Source organism: Hemitrygon akajei, unplaced genomic scaffold, assembly GCF_048418815.1.
Source record: "Hemitrygon akajei unplaced genomic scaffold, sHemAka1.3 Scf000173, whole genome shotgun sequence".
In the NCBI taxonomy this organism is placed as follows: domain Eukaryota; kingdom Metazoa; phylum Chordata; class Chondrichthyes; order Myliobatiformes; family Dasyatidae; genus Hemitrygon; species Hemitrygon akajei.
Genome location: NW_027332059.1, coordinates 252476 through 273881, shown reverse-complemented (window position 1 = coordinate 273881; position 21406 = coordinate 252476). Strand labels below are relative to the sequence as shown.

General features: G+C 47.6%; 1 protein-coding gene across 5 annotated transcripts in view; it reads left to right on the top strand.

Moving 5' to 3' along the window:
• Nucleotides 1-20687, top strand: part of LOC140724201 (NACHT, LRR and PYD domains-containing protein 3-like) — a 58254-nt gene extending 37567 nt beyond the window's left edge. For all 5 annotated transcript variants that reach the window (XM_073038690.1, XM_073038689.1, XM_073038688.1 and 2 more), the window contains 4 exons: nucleotides 10234-11971; nucleotides 19500-19586; nucleotides 19742-19909; nucleotides 20074-20687. In XM_073038690.1, the coding sequence (XP_072894791.1) occupies nucleotides 10234-11971; nucleotides 19500-19586; nucleotides 19742-19909; nucleotides 20074-20167 (2087 nt within the window). In that variant the 3' untranslated portion in view covers nucleotides 20168-20687. The remainder of the gene's footprint in view (nucleotides 1-10233; nucleotides 11972-19499; nucleotides 19587-19741; nucleotides 19910-20073) is intronic.
• The last annotated feature ends 719 nt before the right edge of the window (nucleotides 20688-21406 follow it).

Here is a 21406-nt window from a genome sequence, read left to right as displayed (position 1 = left end):
TTAAATCTAGCATCCAATTTATTTGGTGTAAAATCCGAGTCATATGCATACCATTTAAGAATCTCCCTCTAGATTATATTCTTTTATAATAGTTTTCCATATTTTAAGAGTCAATTTCACCCATGGGTTATCAATAGTATTTATGTACCTTTGCTGGTTGTTATCAGCCAGAATTGCTTGTATGGGGATGGGAAGTACCCGCTCCTCAATGTTTTTCCATTGAGCGTCATGTGATGGGTTGCACCAACATATCACAGCTCTCAACTGTGCTGCAAAATAATCATCTCTAAGAGAAGGTAGGCACGATCCCCCCTTTTCCTTTGCTAATTGCAAAGTTTTGAGAAGAGGACTAGGCCTTTTGCCCTGCCAAATATACCTTGATAGCATCTTGTTCCATTCATTGAATTGATTTTGATTAATCTCTATTGGTAGGGTCTGAAAGAGATGTAACAGTCTGGGCAGTACATTCATTTTAATAGACTCAATCCTTGAACTGAGACTGAGAAAAGGAATCAGGCTCCATCTTGCCACATCTTCCTTTTTTTTATATAAAGGCTGATAATTACATTCTGATAATTTTGCCAAATCTTTTGGTATAATGATGCCCAGATAATTGAAAGACTCTGTATGCCATTCCCAGGGGTATCGACTTTCAATTTCTCTTGGTGGGCTATAGTAATATGAAAGTAATTGGGTTTTATCTATGTTGATCTTGTATCCTGATAATTGACCATATTGTTCAAAGGATTGCATCAATTTAGGCAAAGAGTATGTTGGTTGCCCTAGATAGATCAAGATGTCATCTGCATAACAAGCCAATTTATACTCTGCCCCTTTTATAGTAATTCCCCTGATATCTTCATTTTGTCTGATGTATTGAGCTAATGGTTCCAGATATAACGCGGAGTAATGGTGACCATGCACAACCCTGTCTCGTGCCCCTTTCTAGGGCAAGACTATTTGATAAATATCCATTGATTTTAATCCTAGCAGTAGGATTATCATATAATGTCTGTATAGTTTTATTAATTGTGCCTTGGAAACCAAATCTATGTAAAACTCTGTAAAGAAAATTCCAATTAATCGAATCAAATGCTTTTTCAGCGTCCACGCTTATCACTATTGCTTTGATTTTATTTTTTTGTATATGATCCATAATGTGGAGTGTCCTTCATATATTGTCTTGTGTCTGGCATTGTCGTATAAAACCTGTCTGATCATTACATATCAGTATGGGTCAGAAACTCCTCTAATCGTTTGGCCATGATGGAGGTAAATAACCTATAATCTACATTAAGAACGGATATTGGTCTAAATGACCCACATTCCATTTTATCCTTGCCTTCTTTCTGTATAGCTGAGATTATCGCTTCCTTCCAACTGGGTGGCATTTGTGCCTTTTTTTAGAGCCCAGTTCAGTGTGGGGAGTAAAACAGGAATTAACTCATTTTTGAGTTTGTTGTACCACTCTGCCGTATACCCATCTGATCCTGGTGACTTGATAATTTAAGCCTATTAATTGCAGCTTTTAATTCAACTTCAGTTATATCAGCAGTCATCATTCTATTTTGTTCTTCGCTTAAAGTGGGTAACTCTAGAAAATTCAAGAAAGTGTCAATTTGGGTTATGCTTCCCCCTGGAACTTTGGAATGTAGAGTTTTCAAAAACACTTCTTGAATTTCACTTAGCTTATTTTTTATCATTTTCGTTCTTGGGTCCCTAATTCTATGAATTGTATTTACTGCTATCTTTTTTTCAGTTTCCACACCAGTATTTTCATAGATTTTGATCCACTTTCATAATGTCTCTGTTTCAGAAACATTAAGTTTTTCCTGATTCCTTGCATAGCCAAATTATTTATTTCATCCCTAATTCTTTTAATTTCCCCTAATGTACCTGTGCCAAATTCAATTTGTGTTTTTTCTCTAGTTCCTTCAGCCTATTTTGTAATTCCTCTAATGTTTTATTCCTTATTTTTTTCTGATATGAAGATATCGCTATAATTTTCCCACTTAAGACCACCTTCAGAGTATCCCATAACATGGGAGGTGAAGTCTCCTCTAAGTAGAGACCAATTTATTTTTTAATTTGTTCCTTTAGTACGGATCATTGAGTAAGCTTGAATTTAGTTTCCAAATAGTATTCTTTGGTTGTAGGTCAAAATCAACAGATAAGTATATAGGTGCATGGTCACTTACATCTATTGTCCCAATTCCACAGGTGTTTATTTTGTCTTTGTCTTCTCCAAATGTTATGAAATAGTCTATTCTTGTATATACAGAATGGGGAGCAGAATAATGAGTGTCATCCCTTCTGTCAGGGAAAAGGTCCCTCCATATATCAATTAAACCAACATCCTCAAAAAGGGTATTAACTTTCTTGTGTAAAGATTTTGTTTCATAGGTTTTTCTATCGGAAGAGTCTAAGTTTGGTTGTAATTGTAAATTTAAGTCTCCCCCACATATCAGGAGACCTTCTCTTTCCATTACCATAATATCAGTAATTTTCTGAAAGAAACCAATATCACTTCCGGGGTGTGTGTATATATTCAATAGAGTAACTGAATTGCCGTCTATATTCCCCTTACCAGAATATATCTGCCCTCTTTATCTCCAATTTCGAATACTTTCTCAAAATTTACCTTACTTGAGATAAGAATAGCAACTCTTCTCCTATGTCCTGATTTATATGAGGAGAACAACAGATTAGTGAAGCCCATTCTCTTTAGTTTTTTATGCTCATTATCACTTAAATGAGTTTCCTGTAAATACACTACATGGGCTTGTTCTTTTTTTCATTTTGCATAAAATTCTCTTACGATTGATTGGATTTAATAGCCTATTTACATTAAAATAAATGAATTTTACCTTGTCCTTAGCCATCTGTATTTATCTGTCAATGTATCATTGAAATTAGAATAAAACTTAATCGATCTACTCCCTGAACAAATAAGAACCAATAAATGCAAATAATAACAAAAATGGCAACAGACATGTGATTCCAAGGCTGAGGTCTCTAGTAGATGACCCTGTGTTGAGCTACAGGAAATGTCTAGCTGTGGGGGATAAACCCTCCTATTTGTGAGTTGAGGGCCCCCATTGCAGTATTCATAAAAGTCAGTGAACAAATCCATTACACAGAAAAGGTTTCCCTGTGTGTGTGTGTATGTGTATATATGAAGGGGGTGAGGACTGTCTTTGGGAAACTCCAGGTCCCTTCCTGATACATTTCTCTCAGCCTCCTCCCGTCTCCTGCCTTCTCGATTCTCACACTATTTCCCAAGTGGAGAGGGATAATTCCTGAGTCAGGCTTTCCTTCGTTTTGGTCATGCTGACGGGCAACCCTCTGGCCTTCATGTCTGTAGTCGCCTCTTCCACTGTCTGGTACAACCGCGTTCCGTTGTCATAAAACACTCGAAGTTTAGCAGGGTACGGAGTTTGAAATCTAATCTTATTTTGCTTTAGTACTTGCTTTACTTCAAAGTATTCTTTGCGTTTCTGGAGGACTCTGGTGGGGGGGGAATAATCTTGATCGAAATATATTAATTTATCATCGAAAAACACACTTTTCTTACCCCAGGTCCTTTGTAGAATCTCTGCCTTGGTGCTGCACCGAAGGAACTTAATTATTATTGAGCGTAGGTTTCGGAACTAACGCGCGGTGCGTTCTCTCGATTTCCAGCTTCATAGCCAGGGGAAGCTCCAGCGCGTCCCGCAGTAACTTTCCGACAAACTCCGTCATGGACGAGCCCTCTGCTCCTTCGGGAATGTTGTAGATTCTGATATATTTCCGCCATGATCTTCTCTCCAGGTCAAGCAGTTTACCTTCTTTGTGATGTATTATTTTTATTGTCTTGCTCAGTATCCATTCCACGTTTTGTACGCGATCTTCCACGTTCTCAATGCTAGTCTCTGCCACCGCTATTTTTTGATTAACGCTGGCGAGCTCTGATTTACAATCATGCAGCTGCTGCTTTATTTCTTTCTGGACCTCCATTATTTCTTTCAGGATTTTGAAGACATTCACCGCTTCGACTGAACGAGGCCCGGCGTCCGCCTCACCAGCACGCAGTCGGGATGGAGAGCCGCTCGCTGCACTCCTCTTGGACGCAGGCTCCGCAGTGTCGCTTTTTTTATTTCCATTTCTTCTCCCCATTCTTGCCCCTCTTTTCAGTTCAAATATTTTTCAAAAAATATTATATTTGAAGGGTTAATGGGGCTTAATACGCGTTGTTCCGGAGGAGCTAGTGACTTAAGGTGCCATTCCCGACTATGACATCACCGGAAACCAAAACGCTTTTACATTTCTCTTAAACATCATTATGTCATGTCCCAGACTGGTCTCATAATTCATTTCAAGTATATTTCGCAGAACATTTTCTTTGGTTTTTTTTTATTCTTTAATCCAAGAACACCACCTTTTATTAGTAAAACCACTGATGTACCTTGATTTTCAATGTTCCTTACCATTTACTCCTTTCATGCCCACATTGGCACCAAACTCCCACTATTCAGTTTTGAATGACTCCAGCCTTCTGGGTGAAGAATTATTTTCAATCAGCGCTATGGTATACAATCAAAATCATCCCTCTACTACTTCAGGATGTCTGTGTTTAATCCATCTGTTTTCCTTCACATAACTGCTATGAACCTTAGCTTCAGTCTCCATATTGAAAATGCTTTAATTACACGAAGGAACAGGGTCTCTCCTCGACGCGCTTTAAAATTTATACACTCTTCAATCCGTTAATAAATGCAATCCAGATTCATTTTTTGGGATGATCTCCTATGATGGCACTTTTATTCATTACAGCTCTGTGATTTATTTACTCCTGTATCTCCTGATAACTGTTCAGTGGTGTGTAGTATAACTGAATCAAAGAGGTTGCACTTTTTCTGCAAGGAAGGGACTGAGTTTGTTTACAAGTTGGATTTCACTTCATATAACCTTACAACCATATAACAATTCCAGCATGGAAACAGGCCATCTTGGCCCTTCTAGTCCATGCTGAATGCTTACTCTCACCTAGTCCCACCTACCTGCACTCAGCCCATAACCCTCCATTCCTTTCCTGTCCATATACCTATCCATTCTTTTTTTAAAATGACATGGCTAAATAGATGAAATTCTCTTCAAAATGTAGGTGTTTTGATTGAGATGTCATTTCAGATTTGTTACTTTATTGATTTATTGTTTATTACGTTAATGGACAGGAATTGGGAATCTAACTTCGATGCGGCTCAATGACCTTCATCTGGTCAGGGAGATTGAGGAGGTGATAGATAGGAGCTATAAGCAGGTAGTTACACCGGGGCCTCAGGAGAGAGATAAGTGGGTAATAGTCAGGAGAGGGAAGGGCAAGAGTCAGATACTACAGAGTACCCCAGTGGCTGTCCACATTAACAATAAGTACTCCTGTTTCAGTACCGTTGGGAGGGGAGAGCCTACATGGGGGAAGCAAAAGTGGCTGTGCCCCTGGACAGATTCTGGCCCTGTGGCTCAGAAGGGTAGGGAAAGGAAGAGGATGGCAGCAATGATAGGGAACTCTATAGTTACGAGGTCAGACTCAGGATTCTGTGGATGCAGGAAAGAAACACAGATGGTAGTTTGCCTCCCAGGTGCCAGGGTCTGGGATGTTTCTGATCGTGTCCAATATCCTATTGTGGGAAGGGGATCAGCCAGAGGTCATGGTACATATTGTTACCAATGACATGGCTAGGAAAAGAGAGGAGGTCCTGAAAACAGACCACAAGGAGTTAGGTTTGAAGTTGAGAAGCAGGACCTCAAACATAGTAATTTCAGGATTACTGCCTGTGCCACATGATAGTGAGTATAGGAATAGAATGAGGTGGAGGATAAATGCATGGCTGGCAGATTGGAGCAAGGGCAGGGATTCAGATTTCTGGATCATTGGGACCTCTTTTGGGGCAGATGTGGCCTGTACAAAAAATACGAGATGCATTTTAATCCCAGGGGGACCAATATCCTGGCGGGGCGGTTTGTTAAGGCAATTGGGGAGCGTCTAAATTAGAATTACTGGAGAGTGGGAACCAAACTGAAGAGACGGAGGAAGAGATGCTTGGCTGCCAAATAGAGAAAGCTTGTCGACCTTGCAAGAGGGAGGATAGGGAGGTGATAGAGAAGAGATGTGCTCAGACTTATGGTTTGAGATGTGTCTATTTTAATGCAAGGCATATTATGAACAAGGCGGATGAGCTTAGAGGGTGGATCCGTACTTGGAGCTATGATGTTGTGGCCATTACAGAGACTTTGATGGCTCAGGTGGCAGGAATGGTTACTTCGAGTGCCAGGCTTTAGATGTTTCAGAAAGTACAGGGAAGTAGGCAAAAGAGGTGGGAGCATGGAACTGTTGATCTGAGGTAGTGTCATGGCTGCAGTAAAGAAGGAAGTCATGGAAGTAAAGGAGGCTGTCTATGGAGTCTCTGTGGGTGGAGGTTAGGAATAGGAGGGGGTCAATAAATCTGGGTGTTTTTATAGACCACCCAATAGTAACAGGGACATTGAGGAGCAGTTAGGGAGACAGATTCTGGAAAGGTGTATTAATAACAGGGTTGTCATGATGAGAGATTTTAATTTCCCAAATAGTGATTGGCATCTCCCTAGAGCAAGTGGTTTAGATGGGGTGTAGTTTGTCTGGTGTGTTCAGGAAGTTTTCTTAACACAGTGTGTAGATAAGCCTACAAAAGGAGAGGCTGTACTTGATCTGGTATTGGGAAATGAACCTGGTCAGATGTCAGGTCTCTCAGTGGGAGAGCATTTTGGAGAGAGTGATCACAATTCTATCTCCTTTACCATAGCATTGGAGAGGGATAGGAAAATGACAAGCTAGGAAAACATTTAATTGGAGTAAGGGGAAATATGAGTCTATTCAGGCAGGAAGTTGAAAACATAAATAGGGAACAGGTGTACTTAGGGAAATGTATGGCAGAAATGTGGCAAATGTTCAGGGGATACTTGTGTGGAGTTCTGCATAGGTACGTTCCAATGAGACAGGGTACAGGAACCATGGTGTAAAAAAGGCTGCTATAAATCTTGTCAAGAAGAAATGAAAAGCTTACCAAAGGCTCAAAAAAAGTTGGTAATGATAGAGATCTAGAAGACTATAAGGCTAGCAGGAAGGAGCTTAATAAGAAAATTAGGATAGCCAGAAGGGGCCATGAGAAGGTCATGGACAGAATTAAGGAAAACACTGAGGCAAATGTGAAGAGCGAGAGGATAAGATTTTACAGAATAGGACCAATCAAGTGTGACAGTGGAAAAGTATGTGTGGAACCGAAGGAGATAGCAGAGGTGCATAATGAATACTTTGCTTCAATATTCACTGGAGATGGATCGTGTCAATTGTAGGGATAATTTACAGTGGACTGAAAAGCTTGAGCATATAGATACTGAGAAAGAGGATGTGCTGGAGCTTTTGGAAAGCATCAAGTTGGATAAGTCACCAGGACCAGGTGAGAAGTATACCAGGCTACTGTGGGAGGCCAGGGAGGAAATTGCTGAGCCTCTGGCAATGATCCTTGCATCATCAATGAGGACGGAAGAGGTTCCGGAGAATTGGAGGTTGTGGGTGTTGTTCCCTGTTTCAAGAAAGCAAGTAGAAATAGTCCTGGAAATTATAGACCAGTGAGTCTTATTTCAGTGGTTCATAATTTGGTGGAGAAGATCCTGAGAAGCAGGATTTATGAACATTTGGAGAGGCATGATATGTTTCAGAGTAGTCAGCATGGATTTGTCAAAGACAGGTCGTGCCTTACGGGCCTGATTGATTTTTTTTGAGGATGTGACTAAACACATTGATGAAGGTAGAGCAGTAGATGTAGTGTATATGGATTTCAGCAAGGCATTTGATAAAGTACCCCTTGCAAGACTTATTGAGAAAGTAAGGAGGCATGGGATTCAAGAGCACATTGCTTTGTGGATCTAGAATTGGCCTGCCCACAGAGGGCAAAGAGTGATTGTAGACGGGTTCATATTCTGCATGGAGGTCGGTGACCAGTGGAGTGCCTCAGGGATCTGTTTTGGGACCCTTACTCTTTGTGATTTTCATAAATGACCTGGATAAGGAAGTGGAGGGATGGGTTAGTAAATTTGCTGATGATACAAAGGTTGGGGGTGCTGTGGATAGTGTGGAGGACTGTCAGAGGTTGCAGCGGGACATTGATAGGATGCGAAACTGGGCTGAGAAGTGCCAGATGGAGTTCAACCCATATTAGTGTGAGGTTGTTCATTTTGGTAGATCAAATATACTGGCAGAATATGGATTCTTGACAGTGTGGCGGATCAGAGGAATTTTGGGGTCCAAGTCCATAGGACACTCAAAGCTGCTGCACAGGTTGACTCTGTGGTTAAGAAGGCATATGGTGCATTGGCCTTCATCAAACATGTGGTTGAATTTAGGAGCTGAGAGGTAATGTTGCAGCTATATAAGACCCTGGTCAGACACCACTTGGAGTATTTTGCTCAGTTCTGGTCACCTCACTACAGGAAGGATGTGGAAACCATTGAAAAGGTGCAGAGGAGGTTTACAAGAATGTTGCCTGGATTGGGGAGCAAGCCTTATGAGAATAGGTTGAGTGAACTTGGCCTTTTCTCCTTTAAGCTACAGAGGATGAAAGGTGACATGACAGAGGTGTATGCAATGATGAGATGCATTGATCGTGTGTATTGTCAGAGGCTTTTTCCCGGGGCTGAAATGGCTAACATGAGAGGGCACAGTTTTAAGGTGCTTGGAAGGAGGTACAGAGGAGATGTCAGGGGTAAGTATTTTTTATGCAGAGTGGCAAGTACGTCGAATGGGCTTCCAGCGATGGTGTTGGAGGCTGATATGATAGGGTTGTTTAAGAGACTACTGGATAGGTATGTGGAGCTTAGAGAAATAGAGGGCTGTGGGTAACCCTTGGTAAATTCTAAGATGAGGACAAGTTCGGCCCAGCTTTGTGGGCCGAAAGGCCTTTATTGTGCTGTAGGCTTTCATTTTCTATGCTTCTAACTTGTTGGTTAATATGTTAAAACTGATATTATGGATCTAGGTGCAGTTTCAGAGACAGAAATCAGAAGGGGAATAAGAAAGCGCCGTGGTCCAATAAAATCAGCGTCCAAGTGAAGAAATCCAATTCAATATTCGCCACCTGCAGACTCCAGTATCCATGAAAATGCATTCACTTCCAAACAACTCCATTTTTTACATCCCTTTATCAACCGTATCATGGTTGACCACAGTCCTGTTAACCTAATTGACAGGGAACATACATGATTATGGTCAACTCTTGCTTCAGAGTTTCAACTGGCTCCAAAATATTTTTTTCAATCTGTAATATGGTTTCTTTTCCTGTTTATCAGTTTGTATTTATAACATTGCAATGCATCCCTCTGTAGCTGCAGTGCAACAGGAACCTTTGCCAGTGAGCTATCGAGCATAGTTGCCCGGCATGTTCAATATGCATTTTCTCAAGGAATCTATGCCCTATTTTTCACATTCTGTCCCAATTTATGCGTGCAATATCCCAGATAACAAATAAAACAATAAAGGGAAGGGATATTATACTTCAGATTCAGGGCTATCAGTGGAGATTTGGAAAGTGAGAAGAGGCAGAATGGCTGAACTGAAGGTGCAGAGTTTGCATGTGGGCTTTTGCGTTGGGGCAGGTTAGAAAGACCGAGAGGTAGTTACGAGCAGAAATAGTCTATAAATGGGAATTAAAGTTGTTAATTCAAAATGTTGCTGAGTGATTCCAGTGCAGAAAGATGTGTGTGGTGTTTGGTGAAGGGTCTTGCTGAGAGCTGAGGAAGTGGTGTGATATTTTCAGACAAGTTCAGGGCAGTGAAATACGAGGGATGAGATCACCAGAATGCCAGAGTGGCCCATCAGGAAGGGGTTGTTATGAACTAGATTGTGGAGTCATTATTGATGAGCTGTCAAGAATCATTGGATATCAGAAAGAGTCTCTGGACAGGAAAATCACATGTGCCGTTACATGGGCAGGAAGGAAAAAGTGAAATAGCAGTGGGAAGTTACACCTTCACTGATCACTGAATATTAGATTGTACAATCTTATATTTTCTTGGTCTGTGAACCAGGTTTCATTGTCCACACCGTCGTCCATAGGAACGTTGAATTCTTGCAATATCAGCACAGAGATTACGTTGCAACTTTCAAGTTATGTCTTGGACAAGTGTAATGTGGTGATTATTTTATCTGTTTTCCCATTTAAGATATTCAAGAGAAACACAAGCAGACTCTATGGGCACAAGCTGAAACACTGAGAGTGAACACGATCCTGATGACGGAAAAGGTAAAGGTTTTTCAGTTAGTTGATCGATACGCTGAGCTCACGGTCATTTCTACTGTTCGAGATCGGAGACTGGTGGAACATGAGCTGCTGGCAAGAGGCAGAGACCATGAGGAGTGGAGACAGAAGGATCTCCGTGGAGAGCTGGAAAAAATCCGGACTGATCAGCTGTACCAGAGCAGCTTTTCCCGGAGTAAATCCAAATCTGGGAGTTCGGTAGCAGTGGCCGGAGTCGCAGGGATTGGGAAAACAACAATGGTTCAAAAGATCCTTTATGACTGGGCCACAGGGAAAATATACCAACAGTTCCAGTTTGTCTTCGGTTTCAAATTTCGTGATTTAAACTCCATTAACTGCAGAATAAACCTGAGGGAACTGATTCTGGACCAGTATCCTTACTTTGGGAATACCCTGAGAGAGGTCTGGAAGAACCCAGAGGGATTGCTGTTTATATTCGATGGTTTGGATGAATTCAAACACAAAATTGATTTTGCTGACAGTCGGAAAGATACAGAACCCAAGCACCAGTGCCCAGATCCTGAGTGGTGGTGTGAAGTGTCTGACATTGTGTACAGTTTAATCCAGCACAAGCTGCTCCCAGGGTGTTCAGTGCTGGTGACCACCCGCCCCACTGCGTTACATTTATTGAAAAAGGCAGAGATCAGTGTCTGGGCTGAAATCATGGGATTTGTTGGTGAGGAACGGAAGGAATATTTCAATAGGCATTTTGACGATCAGACGGTGGCAGCAGCTGTTTTCAAACACGTGAAGGAGAATGAGATCCTATACACCATGAGCTACAACCCCTCCTACTGCTGGATCCTTGCTCTGGCACTGGGTCCCTTCTTCACACAAAGAGTCAGGGACCCGCAGAGAGTTCCCAAGACCATCACCCAACTGTACTCCTACTACATTTACAACATCCTGAAGAACCACAGTCGTGAGATTGAGAACCCCCGTGATCTGTTACTCAGGATTAGTCAGATGGCCTTCAGAGGAGTGTCTGAGAGGAAGATTCTGTTTACAGATGGAGATTTGATCAACTACAATCTGCAGCCTTCCCAGTTCCTGTCCGGGTTCCTGATGGAGCTTTTGGAGAGAGAGGATTCTGCCCGGTGTGTGGTGTACACATTCCCACACCTCACCATCCAAGAGTTTGTAGCTGCAGTTGCACAATTCCTGAATCCACATCCCGGGGATATCCTAAAATTCCTCACTGAAGCCCACAACACGTCAGATGGGCGTTTTGAGATATTTCTTCGTTTTGTTGCTGGACTCTCCTTCCCAATGGCAACTCGGGGCCTGGAGGAGTTTCTGGGTCCATTTCCTCGTGAAACAACCTGCCGGGTGATTGACTGGGTGAAGGAGGAGGTTAAACGCCAGAGTGGCAACTCGAGGAGTAAAGCTGGTAAAAGGAGCCTCTTGAACTCATTGCACTACCTGTTTGAGTCTCACAATAGTGGGCTGGCTCAGGCCGCACTGGGATCTGTGAAAAAACTTTCATTCAATAGAATGACACTGACCCCGATTGACTGTGCGGTCCTGTCTCATGTCATCGGTCTCTGTGATACAATACAACACCTCGACCTACAGAGCTGCCACATTCAGTATGAAGGAATCCAACGGCTGGGACCCGGGCTACACAAGTGCCAGGAGTTGAGGTAACTTGATTTAGCTCTCACCCTGAATTGTGAAACTGTTCCATTGTGTTATTTCAATGTAAAGGATTTTGGGTAAAACTGTAGCAAATTAGATTGTAAAGAACTATATCAAATGCCTAAGGGATTGGTCTGTAATTCCCTAAGGATGGGAGGGTTCTCTGGTTCCTTGTAAAGGGATGTTGGAGACTTCATCAGATCAGTGAAGAATGGCTATTGGTTGAATGGTAATAAATCACAGGAATGGCTGTGTTTCTCGCTGCCTCTGACATGTCCATTGACAATGTTCCTTCTCACTGTTACTGACACTGAGACCGATGCTACTTGCAACAATTGGGTCAGAGATTCACAGCCCCACCCCGGCAATGGATAGGAGACTGTCAGTGGATTGTCCCAGTCAGAGAGAGAGAAATACCTTTGTGAGATTGTCCTCCCCTGCCATTTCCGGTGTGTGACTTTGCTCAGTACCAGATATCCAGGCACCATGGGCGCATCTCCTCTGTGCCACTGTTCAGACCCAACCCTCCTGTACAATAGATTTGCATCCACTCATCATGAAGGATTATTGTTTACCCTCAGAATCCTTTTGTGGGACCTCTCATCCCAATCCCACTTCCATTCCTGGGGATCTTGCCCCCATCCCCGTTCCTGCTGTGGGCTCTCTATTCCCCATTCCCTTTTCTCCTGTGGGAACTCTATTCCCCATTCACCTTCCTCCTGTGGGATCTCTATTCCCCATTCACCTTCCTCCTGTGGGATCTCATTTCCACATCCCGCTTCCTCCTGTGGGATCTCTATTCCCCATCCCCCATCCCCTGTGGGATCTCTCTACCCCATCCCCTTCCTCCTGTGGGATCTCTCTTCACAATCCCCTTCCTCCTGTGGGATCTCACTTCCCCATCCCCCTTCCCCTGTGGGATCTCTCTTTCCCATTCCCCTTCCTCCTGTGGGATCTCTTTTCCCCATCCCCCTTCCCCGGTAGGAACTCTCTTCCCCATCCCCTCCCTCCTGTGGGATCTCTCTTCACCAGCTCCGTTTCCTCTCCTCCCCATCCCTGTTCCTCCTATGGGATCTCTCTTTCCCATCCCCCTTCCTCCAGTGGGATCTCTCTTCCCCATTCGCCTTCCTCCAGTGGGATCTCTCTTCCTCATCCCCTTCCCTCCTGCGGGATCAATCTTCCCTCCAACCTTCCTCCCGTGGGATCTCTCTTCCCAATCCAACTTCCTCCAAAGGGAGCTCTCTTCCCTGTGCCCCTTCCCCCTGTGGGAACTCTCTTCCCCATCCCCCTTCCACCGGGCAAACTTCTGTTCCCCATTCCCTTTCCTCCAGTGGGATCTCTCTTTCCCATCCCCTCCCTCCTGTGGGATCCCTTCCCCATCCCCTCCCTCCTGTGGGATCTCTGTTCCCCATTCCCCTTCCTCCTGTGGGATCTCTTTTCCCCATCCCCCTTCCCCTGTGGGATCTCGCTTCCCCATCCCCTCCCTCCTGTGGTATCTCCCTTCCCCATCCCCCTTCCCCTGTGGGATCTCTCTTCCCCATCCCCCTTCCCCTGTGGGATCTCTCTTCCCCATTCCCCTCCCTCCGGTGGGATCTCTATTCACCAGCTCCATTTCCTCTCCTCCCCATCCCCCTTCCTCCAGTGGGATCTCTCTTCCCCATTCACCTTCCTCCTGTGGGATCTCTTTTCCACATTCATCTTCCTCCTGTGGGATCTCTATTCCCCATCCCCCATCCCCTGTGGGATCTCTCTACCCCATCCCCTTCCTCCTGTGGGATCTCTCTTCACAATCCCCTTCCTCCTGTGGGATCTCTCTTCACAATCCCCTTCCTCCTGTGGGATCTCCCTTCCCCATCCCCCTTCCCCTGTGGGATCTCTCTTTCCCATTCCCCTTCCTCCTGTGGGATCTCTTTTCCCCATCCCCCTTCCCCGGTAGGAACTCTCTTCCCCATCCCCTCCCTCCTGTGGGATCTCTCTTCACAATCCCCTTCCTCCTGTGGGATTTTTCTTCCCCATCCCCCTTCCCCTGTGGGATCTCTCTTCCCCATTCCCCTCCCTCCAGTGGGATCTCTCTTCACCAGCTCCGTTTCCTCTCCTCCCCATCCCTGTTCCTCCTATGGGATCTCTCTTTCCCATCCCCCTTCCTCCAGTGGGATCTCTCTTCCCCATCCCCCTTCCTCCAGTGGGATCTCTCTTCCCCATCCCCCTTCCTCCAGTGGGATCTCTCTTCCCCATCCCCTTCCCTCCTGTGGGATCAATCTTCCCTCCAACCTTCCTCCCGTGGGATCTCTCTTCCCAATCCCACTTCCTCCAAAGGGAGCTCTCTTCCCTGTGCCCCTTCCCCCTGTGGGAACTCTCTTCCCCATCCCCCTTCCACCGGGCAAACTTCTGTTCCCCATTCCCTTTCTTCCTGTGGGATCTCTCTTTCCCATCCCCTCCCTCCTGTGGTATCTCCCTTCCCCATCCCCCTTCCCCTGTGGGATCTCTCTTCCCCATCCCCCTTCCCCTGTGGGATCTCTCTTCCCCATTCCCCTCCCTCCGGTGGGATCTCTATTCACCAGCTCCATTTCCTCTCCTCCCCATCCCCCTTCCTCCAGTGGGATCTCTCTTCCCCATTCATCTTCCTCCAGTGGGATCTCTCTTCCCCATTCATCTTCCTCCTGTGGGATGTCTTTTCCACATCCCGCTTCCTCCTGTGGGATCTCTATTCCCCATCCCCCATCCCCTGTGGGATCTCTCTACCCCATCCCCTTCCTCCTGTGGAATCTCTCTTCCCCATCCCCTCCCTCCTGTGGGATCTCTCTTCACAATCCCCTTCCTCCTGTGGGATTTTTCTTCCCCATCCCCCTTCCCCTGTGGGATCTCTCTTCCCCATTTCCCTCCCTCCAGTGGGATCTCTCTTCACCAGCTCCGTTTCCTCTCCTCCCCATCCCTGTTCCTCCTATGGGATCTCCCTTCCCCATCCCCCTTCCCCTGTGGGATCTCTCTTCCCCATCCCCCTTCCCCTGTGGGATCTCTCTTCCCCATTCCCCTCCCTCCGGTGGGATCTCTATTCACCAGCTCCATTTCCTCTCCTCCCCATCCCCCTTCCTCCAGTGGGATCTCTCTTCCCCATTCATCTTCCTCCTGTGGGATGTCTTTTCCACATCCCGCTTCCTCCTGTGGGATCTCTATTCCCCATCCCCCATCCCCTGTGGGATCTCTCTACCCCATCCCCTTCCTCCTGTGGGATCTCTCTTCACAATCCCCTTCCTCCTGTGGGATCTCCCTTCCCCATCCCCCTTCCCCTGTGGGATCTCTCTTTCCCATTCCCCTTCCTCCTGTGGGATCTCTTTTCCCCATCCCCCTTCCCCGGTAGGAACTCTCTTCCCCATCCCCTCCCTCCTGTGGGATCTCTCTTCACAATCCCCTTCCTCCTGTGGGATTTTTCTTCCCCATCCCCCTTCCCCTGTGGGATCTCTCTTCCCCATTCCCCTCCCTCCAGTGGGATCTCTCTTCACCAGCTCCGTTTCCTCTCCTCCCCATCCCTGTTCCTCCAGTGGGATCTCTCTTCCCCATCCCTGTTCCTCCAGTGGGATCTCTCTTCCCCATCCCCCTTCCTCCAGTGGGATCTCTCTTCCCCATCCCCCTTCCTCCAGTGGGATCTCTCTTCCCCATCCCCCTTCCTCCAGTGGGATCTCTCTTCCCCATCCCCTTCCCTCCTGTGGGATCAATCTTCCCTCCAACCTTCCTCCCGTGGGATCTCTCTTCCCAATCGCACTTCCTCCAAAGGGAGCTCTCTTCCCTGTGCCCCTTCCCCCTGTGGGAACTCTCTTCCCCATCCCCCTTCCACCGGGCAAACTTCTGTTCCCCATTCCCCTTCTACCTGTGGGATCTCTCTTCCCCATCCCCCTTCCTCATGTGGGATCTCTCTTCCCCATCCCCTTCCCTCCTGTGGGATCAATCTTCCCTCCAACCTTCCTCCCGTGGGATCTCTCTTCCCAATCCCACTTCCTCCAAAGGGAGCTCTCTTCCCTGTGCCCCTTCCCCCTGTGGGAACTCTCTTCCCCATCCCCTCCCTCCTGTGGGATCTCTCTTCACAATCCCCTTCCTCCTGTGGGATTTTTCTTCCCCATCCCCCTTCCCCTGTGGGATCTCTCTTCCCCATTCCCCTCCCTCCAGTGGGATCTCTCTTCACCAGCTCCGTTTCCTCTCCTCCCCATCCCTGTTCCTCCAGTGGGATCTCTCTTCCCCATCCCTGTTCCTCCAGTGGGATCTCTCTTCCCCATCCCCCTTCCTCCAGTGGGATCTCTCTTCCCCATCCCCCTTCCTCCAGTGGGATCTCTCTTCCCCATCCCCCTTCCTCCAGTGGGATCTCTCTTCCCCATCCCCTTCCCTCCTGTGGGATCAATCTTCCCTCCAACCTTCCTCCCGTGGGATCTCTCTTCCCAATCCAACTTCCTCCAAAGGGAGCTCTCTTCCCTGTGCCCCTTCCCCCTGTGGGAACTCTCTTCCCCATCCCCCTTCCACCGGGCAAACTTCTGTTCCCCATTCCCCTCCCTCCCGTGGGATCTCTGTTCCCCATCCCCCTTCCCCTGTGGGATCTCGCTTCCCCATCCCCCTCCCTCCTGTGGGATCTCTCTTCCCCATCCCCCTTCCCCGGTAGGATCTCTCTTCCCCATCCCCTCCCTCCTGTGGTATCTCCCTTCCCCATCCCCCTTCCCCTGTGGGATCTCACTTTCCCATCCCCCTTCCCCTGTGGGATCTCTCTTCCCCATTCCCCTCCCTCCGGTGGGATCTCTATTCACCAGCTCCATTTCCTCTCCTCCCCATCCCCCTTCCTCCAGTGGGATCTCTCTTCCCCATTCACCTTCCTCCTGTGGGATCTCTTTTCCACATCCCCCTTCCTCCTGTAGGAATCTCTCTTCACAATCCCCTTCCTCCTGTGGGATCTCCCTTCCCCATCCCCCTTCCCCTGTGGGATCTCTCTTTCCCATTCCCCTTCCACCTGTGGGATCTCTTTTCCCCATCCCCCTTCCCCTGTAGGATCTCTCTTCCCCATCCCCCTTCCTCCAGTGGGATCTCTCTTCCCCATTCACCTTCCTCCTGTGGGATCTCTCTTCCCCATCCCGCTTCCCCTGTGGGATTTTTCTTCCCCATCCCCCTTCCCCTGTGGGATCTCTCTTTCCCATCCCCCTTCCTCCAGTGGGATCTCTCTTCCCCATTCGCCTCCCTCCAGTGGGATCTCTCTTCCCCATCCCCCTTCCTCCAGTGGGATCTCTCTTCCCCATCCCCCTTCCTCCAGTGGGATCTCTCTTCCCCATCCCCTTCCCTCCTGTGGGATCAATCTTCCCTCCAACCTTCCTCCCGTGGGATCTCTCTTCCCAATCCCACTTCCTCCAAAGGGAGCTCTCTTCCCTGTGCCCCTTCCCCCTGTGGGAACTCTCTTCCCCATCCCCCTTCCACCGGGCAAACATCTGTTCCCCATCCCCTTTCCTCCAGTGGGATCTCTCTTTCCCATCCCCCTTCTACCTGTGGGATCTATCTTCCCCATCACCTTCCCTCCTGTGGGATCAATCTTCCCTCCAACCTTCCTCCCGTGGGATCTCTCTTCCCAATCCCACTTCCTCCAAAGGGAGCTCTCTTCCCTGTGCCCCTTCCCCCTGTGGGAACTCTCTTCCCCATCCCCCTTCCACCGGGCAAACTTCTGTTCCCCATTCCCATTCCTCCAGTGGTATCTCTCTTTCCCATCCCCCTTCCTCCTGTGGGATCTCTTTTCCCTATCCCACTTCCTCCTGTGGGATCTCTCTTCCCAATCCCACTTCCTCCAAAGGGAGCTCTCTTCCCTGTGCCCCTTCCCCCTGTGGGAACTCTCTTCCCCATCCCCCTTCCACTGTGCAAACTTCTGTTCCCCATTCCCTTTCCTCCTGTGGGATCTCTCTTTCCCATCCCCCTTCCTCCTGTGGGATCTCTTTTCCCTATCCCACTTCCTCCTGTGGGATCTCTCTTCCCCATCCCCCTTCTACCTGTGGGATCTCTCTTCCCCATCCCCCTTCCTCCAGTGGAATCTCTCTTCCCCATCCCCTTCCCTCCTGTGGGTTCAATCTTCCCTCCAACCTTCCTCCCGTGGGATCTCTCTTCCCAATCCCACTTCCTCCAAAGGGAGCTCTCTTCCCTGTGCCCCTTCCTCCTGTGGGAACTCTCTTCCCCATCCCCCTTCCACCGGGCAAACTTCTGTTCCCCATTCCCTTTCCTCCTGTGGGATCTCTCTTTCCCATCCCCTCCCTCCTGTGGGATCTCTGTTCCCCATTCCCCTTCCTCCTGTGGGATCTCTTTTCCCCATCCCCCTTCCCCTGTGGGATCTCGCTTCCCCATCCCCTCCCTCCTGTGGGATCTCTCTTCCCCATCCCCCTTCCCCTGTGGGATCTCTCTTCCCCATCCCCCTTCCCCGGTGGGATCTCTCTTCCCCATTCCCCTTCTACCTGTGGGATCTCTCTTCCCCATCCCCCTTCCTCCAGTGGGATCTCTCTTCCCCATCCCCTTCCCTCCTGTGGGTTCAATCTTCCCTCCAACCTTCCTCCCGTGGGATCTCTCTTCCCAATCCCACTTCCTCCAAAGGGAGCTCTCTTCCCTGTGCCCCTTCCCCCTGTGGGAACTCTCTTCTCCATCCCCCTTCCACCGGACAAACTTCTGTTCCCCATTCCCTTTCCTCCTGTGGGATCTCTCTTTCCCATCCCCTTCCTCCTGTGGGATCTCTGTTCCCCATTCCCCTTCCTCCTTTGGGATCTCTTTCCCATTCCCCTTCCTCCTGTGGGATCTCTTTTCCCCATCCCCCTTCCCCTGTGGGATCTCGCTTCCCCATCCCCTCCCTCCTGTGGGATCTCTCTTCCCCATCCCCCTTCCCCTGTGGGATCTCTCTTCCCCATCCCCCTTCCCCGGTAGGATCTCTCTTCCCCATTCCCCTCTCTCTGTGTGATCTCTCTTTCCCATCTCCCTTCCTCCTGTGGGATTTCTCTTCCGCATCTCCCTTCCTCCTGTGGGATCTCTCTTCCCCATTCCCCTTCCTCCTGTGGGATCACACTTCCCCATCCCCTTCCTCCTGTGGGATCTCTCTTCCCCATTCCCCTTCCTCCTGTGGGATCACACTTCCCATTCCCCTTCCTCATGTCAGATGTTTATTCCACATCCCCTTTTTGTCAGGTGGGCTCTCTTCCACCATCTCCCATCGGCACTTTCCCACTCACTGAAATCTTCCTCACTGTGGACTTTCTCCCACATTTCTTCCCTGTCACTCCCGTCTCTCACATCAGAAACATTTCTCTCACCATCGGTGAATGGACAGAATATGTGGAGTTTACAGGGACACACTGGTAGACTAAATTGCCGACATTCAGTGAATGCCCTGGTTTTGGGCCGTGAGGCACATTGACAGTGTTGGGAACTCCGATTAATGATTTACTGAAGGATTTAATGTTTCCTGAAATATCCGAGTGAGAGAAATTCCCTCAGACCCATGGTTTGAGTCACTTTGTTCATCAATTTGTCTGTGTTTAGACTTGGGTGGAATCAGCTGGGTGATCCAGGAGTGAAACTGGTGTCTGCAGCTCTAATGAACCCGGAGTGTAAAATACAAAAACTGTGGTAAGTACCAGACTCTGGGAGATTGAGTTTACAGTCACTGGGTGTCTGACACCAAACATTAATGTGATCAGTAATTGTGTTACTGATAAACACTGGGGATTTGTACCGTCTCCTGTCTCTCTGTGTCCTTCACCCTCACTCTCTCTCATCGCCAGGCTGAACCGTGTCGGTCTCATAGATTCTGGTGCCAAGGATCTCGCCTCTACTGTCAGTACAAATCGATCACTGACGGAGCTGGACCTGGGATTAAACTCGCTCACAGACCAGTCTGTCCCCGCTCTCTGCCACCTCATACTGACCCTCCCGAGTCTGGAGCAGATCCAGTGAGTGTTTGTGTTAATGTTAAATATGATAAAATATCAGCAGTTCTGCGGGTTTTCTGGTGATATTTGTCTGTGAGTGTTGTTGAAACATTAACCCCAGTCCCCTGTTACTGACACGGTTGTGTAATCTGTTTATTTCATCTTTCTTCTTCCATCTGTTTCAGACTGGGGGGAAATCGGTTCAGTCGGAATGGGAAGAAAAATCTGAGATTTCTGCAGGAACGCAGACCCGGACTGAGTGTACATCTGAATGAGTGAACATCCACACCCGTGGATAGGGGACATCCCCACCTCCTGTCTAGAGACGCTGCTTCCACCGGATGTGCGGGTTCATGACACTCCCATGTGAGACCGCAGGGAATTACACACACGGGAAGAGCCAGGGGGCCGGGTCTCAGTCTGGGACACCGGTGTCCTGGGGTGGGATTATCTGGGGAGGGAATCCTTTTGCTCCCTTTGCTGCGGACTGTGCATTCCGCAGTCTGGCCGATATAATGATGCTAAATTGACAAATATCTCGGCACTGACCCTGGATCCATAGCAATTTCTGATACGGCCCTCAAATGTGATTCTATAATCATCAGTTCCCTGATACAAAGTAATGGTGAGAAATGGGACTGATTATTCAAACTGTCACTGGCTGGTGTCAGTCAGTGAATTGTGTGTGACTGAGTGAATCGGGTGCAGCTTATTTGTTCCCACACATCAGCAGTTCAGACATTGTTTAATTTACATTTGTCATGATGAAATCAATAAACTATTGTTTGTCTTGGTGTCAGACTTGAGTCTCTTTGGAGGAGAAACAGTGCCCGTCTGTTACTGCCCCCTGCACCGGGTGAACTGCATAATGGGTCTGATCTCTTCACACTGGTACAGCAACCTCTCAGCTCCAGGCTGGGGGATGTTGGACTTGCAGAGTCTGGGTGCCCAGGATCTCATCTCCACCCTATCCCCATCAAGGCTAACTGCCCCTGCAGACAGTTAAAATAGACTGTAATGCCAGACGTAATTTCACTTAGGTCCCAAGTATGATAGGGATAGGGGATGGAATACTGGCATTGGCCACTGGGTGAAGCACACCACACAGTCCCATCACACACTACCGGGGTCAGACACAGAGTGAATCTCCGTCCACACAGTCCCATCACACACTACCGGGGTCAGACACAGAGTGAAGCTTCCTTCACACACTCCCGGGTTCAGACACAATGCCGTCGTCTCCCCACTAACATCGGGACAACGTCCCTCCTCCTTTATCTTCGTGATTCTCGTTCGGTGTAGAAACTGGAGCATCTCTTGAGATGTCTCAACCTCTCATGGCCTGAAAGTTCTTCAGGACTGATGGAGCCTTTCCTGGCGTTGGAATTTCTGGTGCCGAGCCAGCAAGGTACTGTCAAGTGGAAACTTTTCCAGCCAGTTACTCAACTCGCTCCAGGACTTTTAACTGGCACCACCGTAAAAATCTCGATTCAGACATAGAAGCAGCATGCCAGGCCA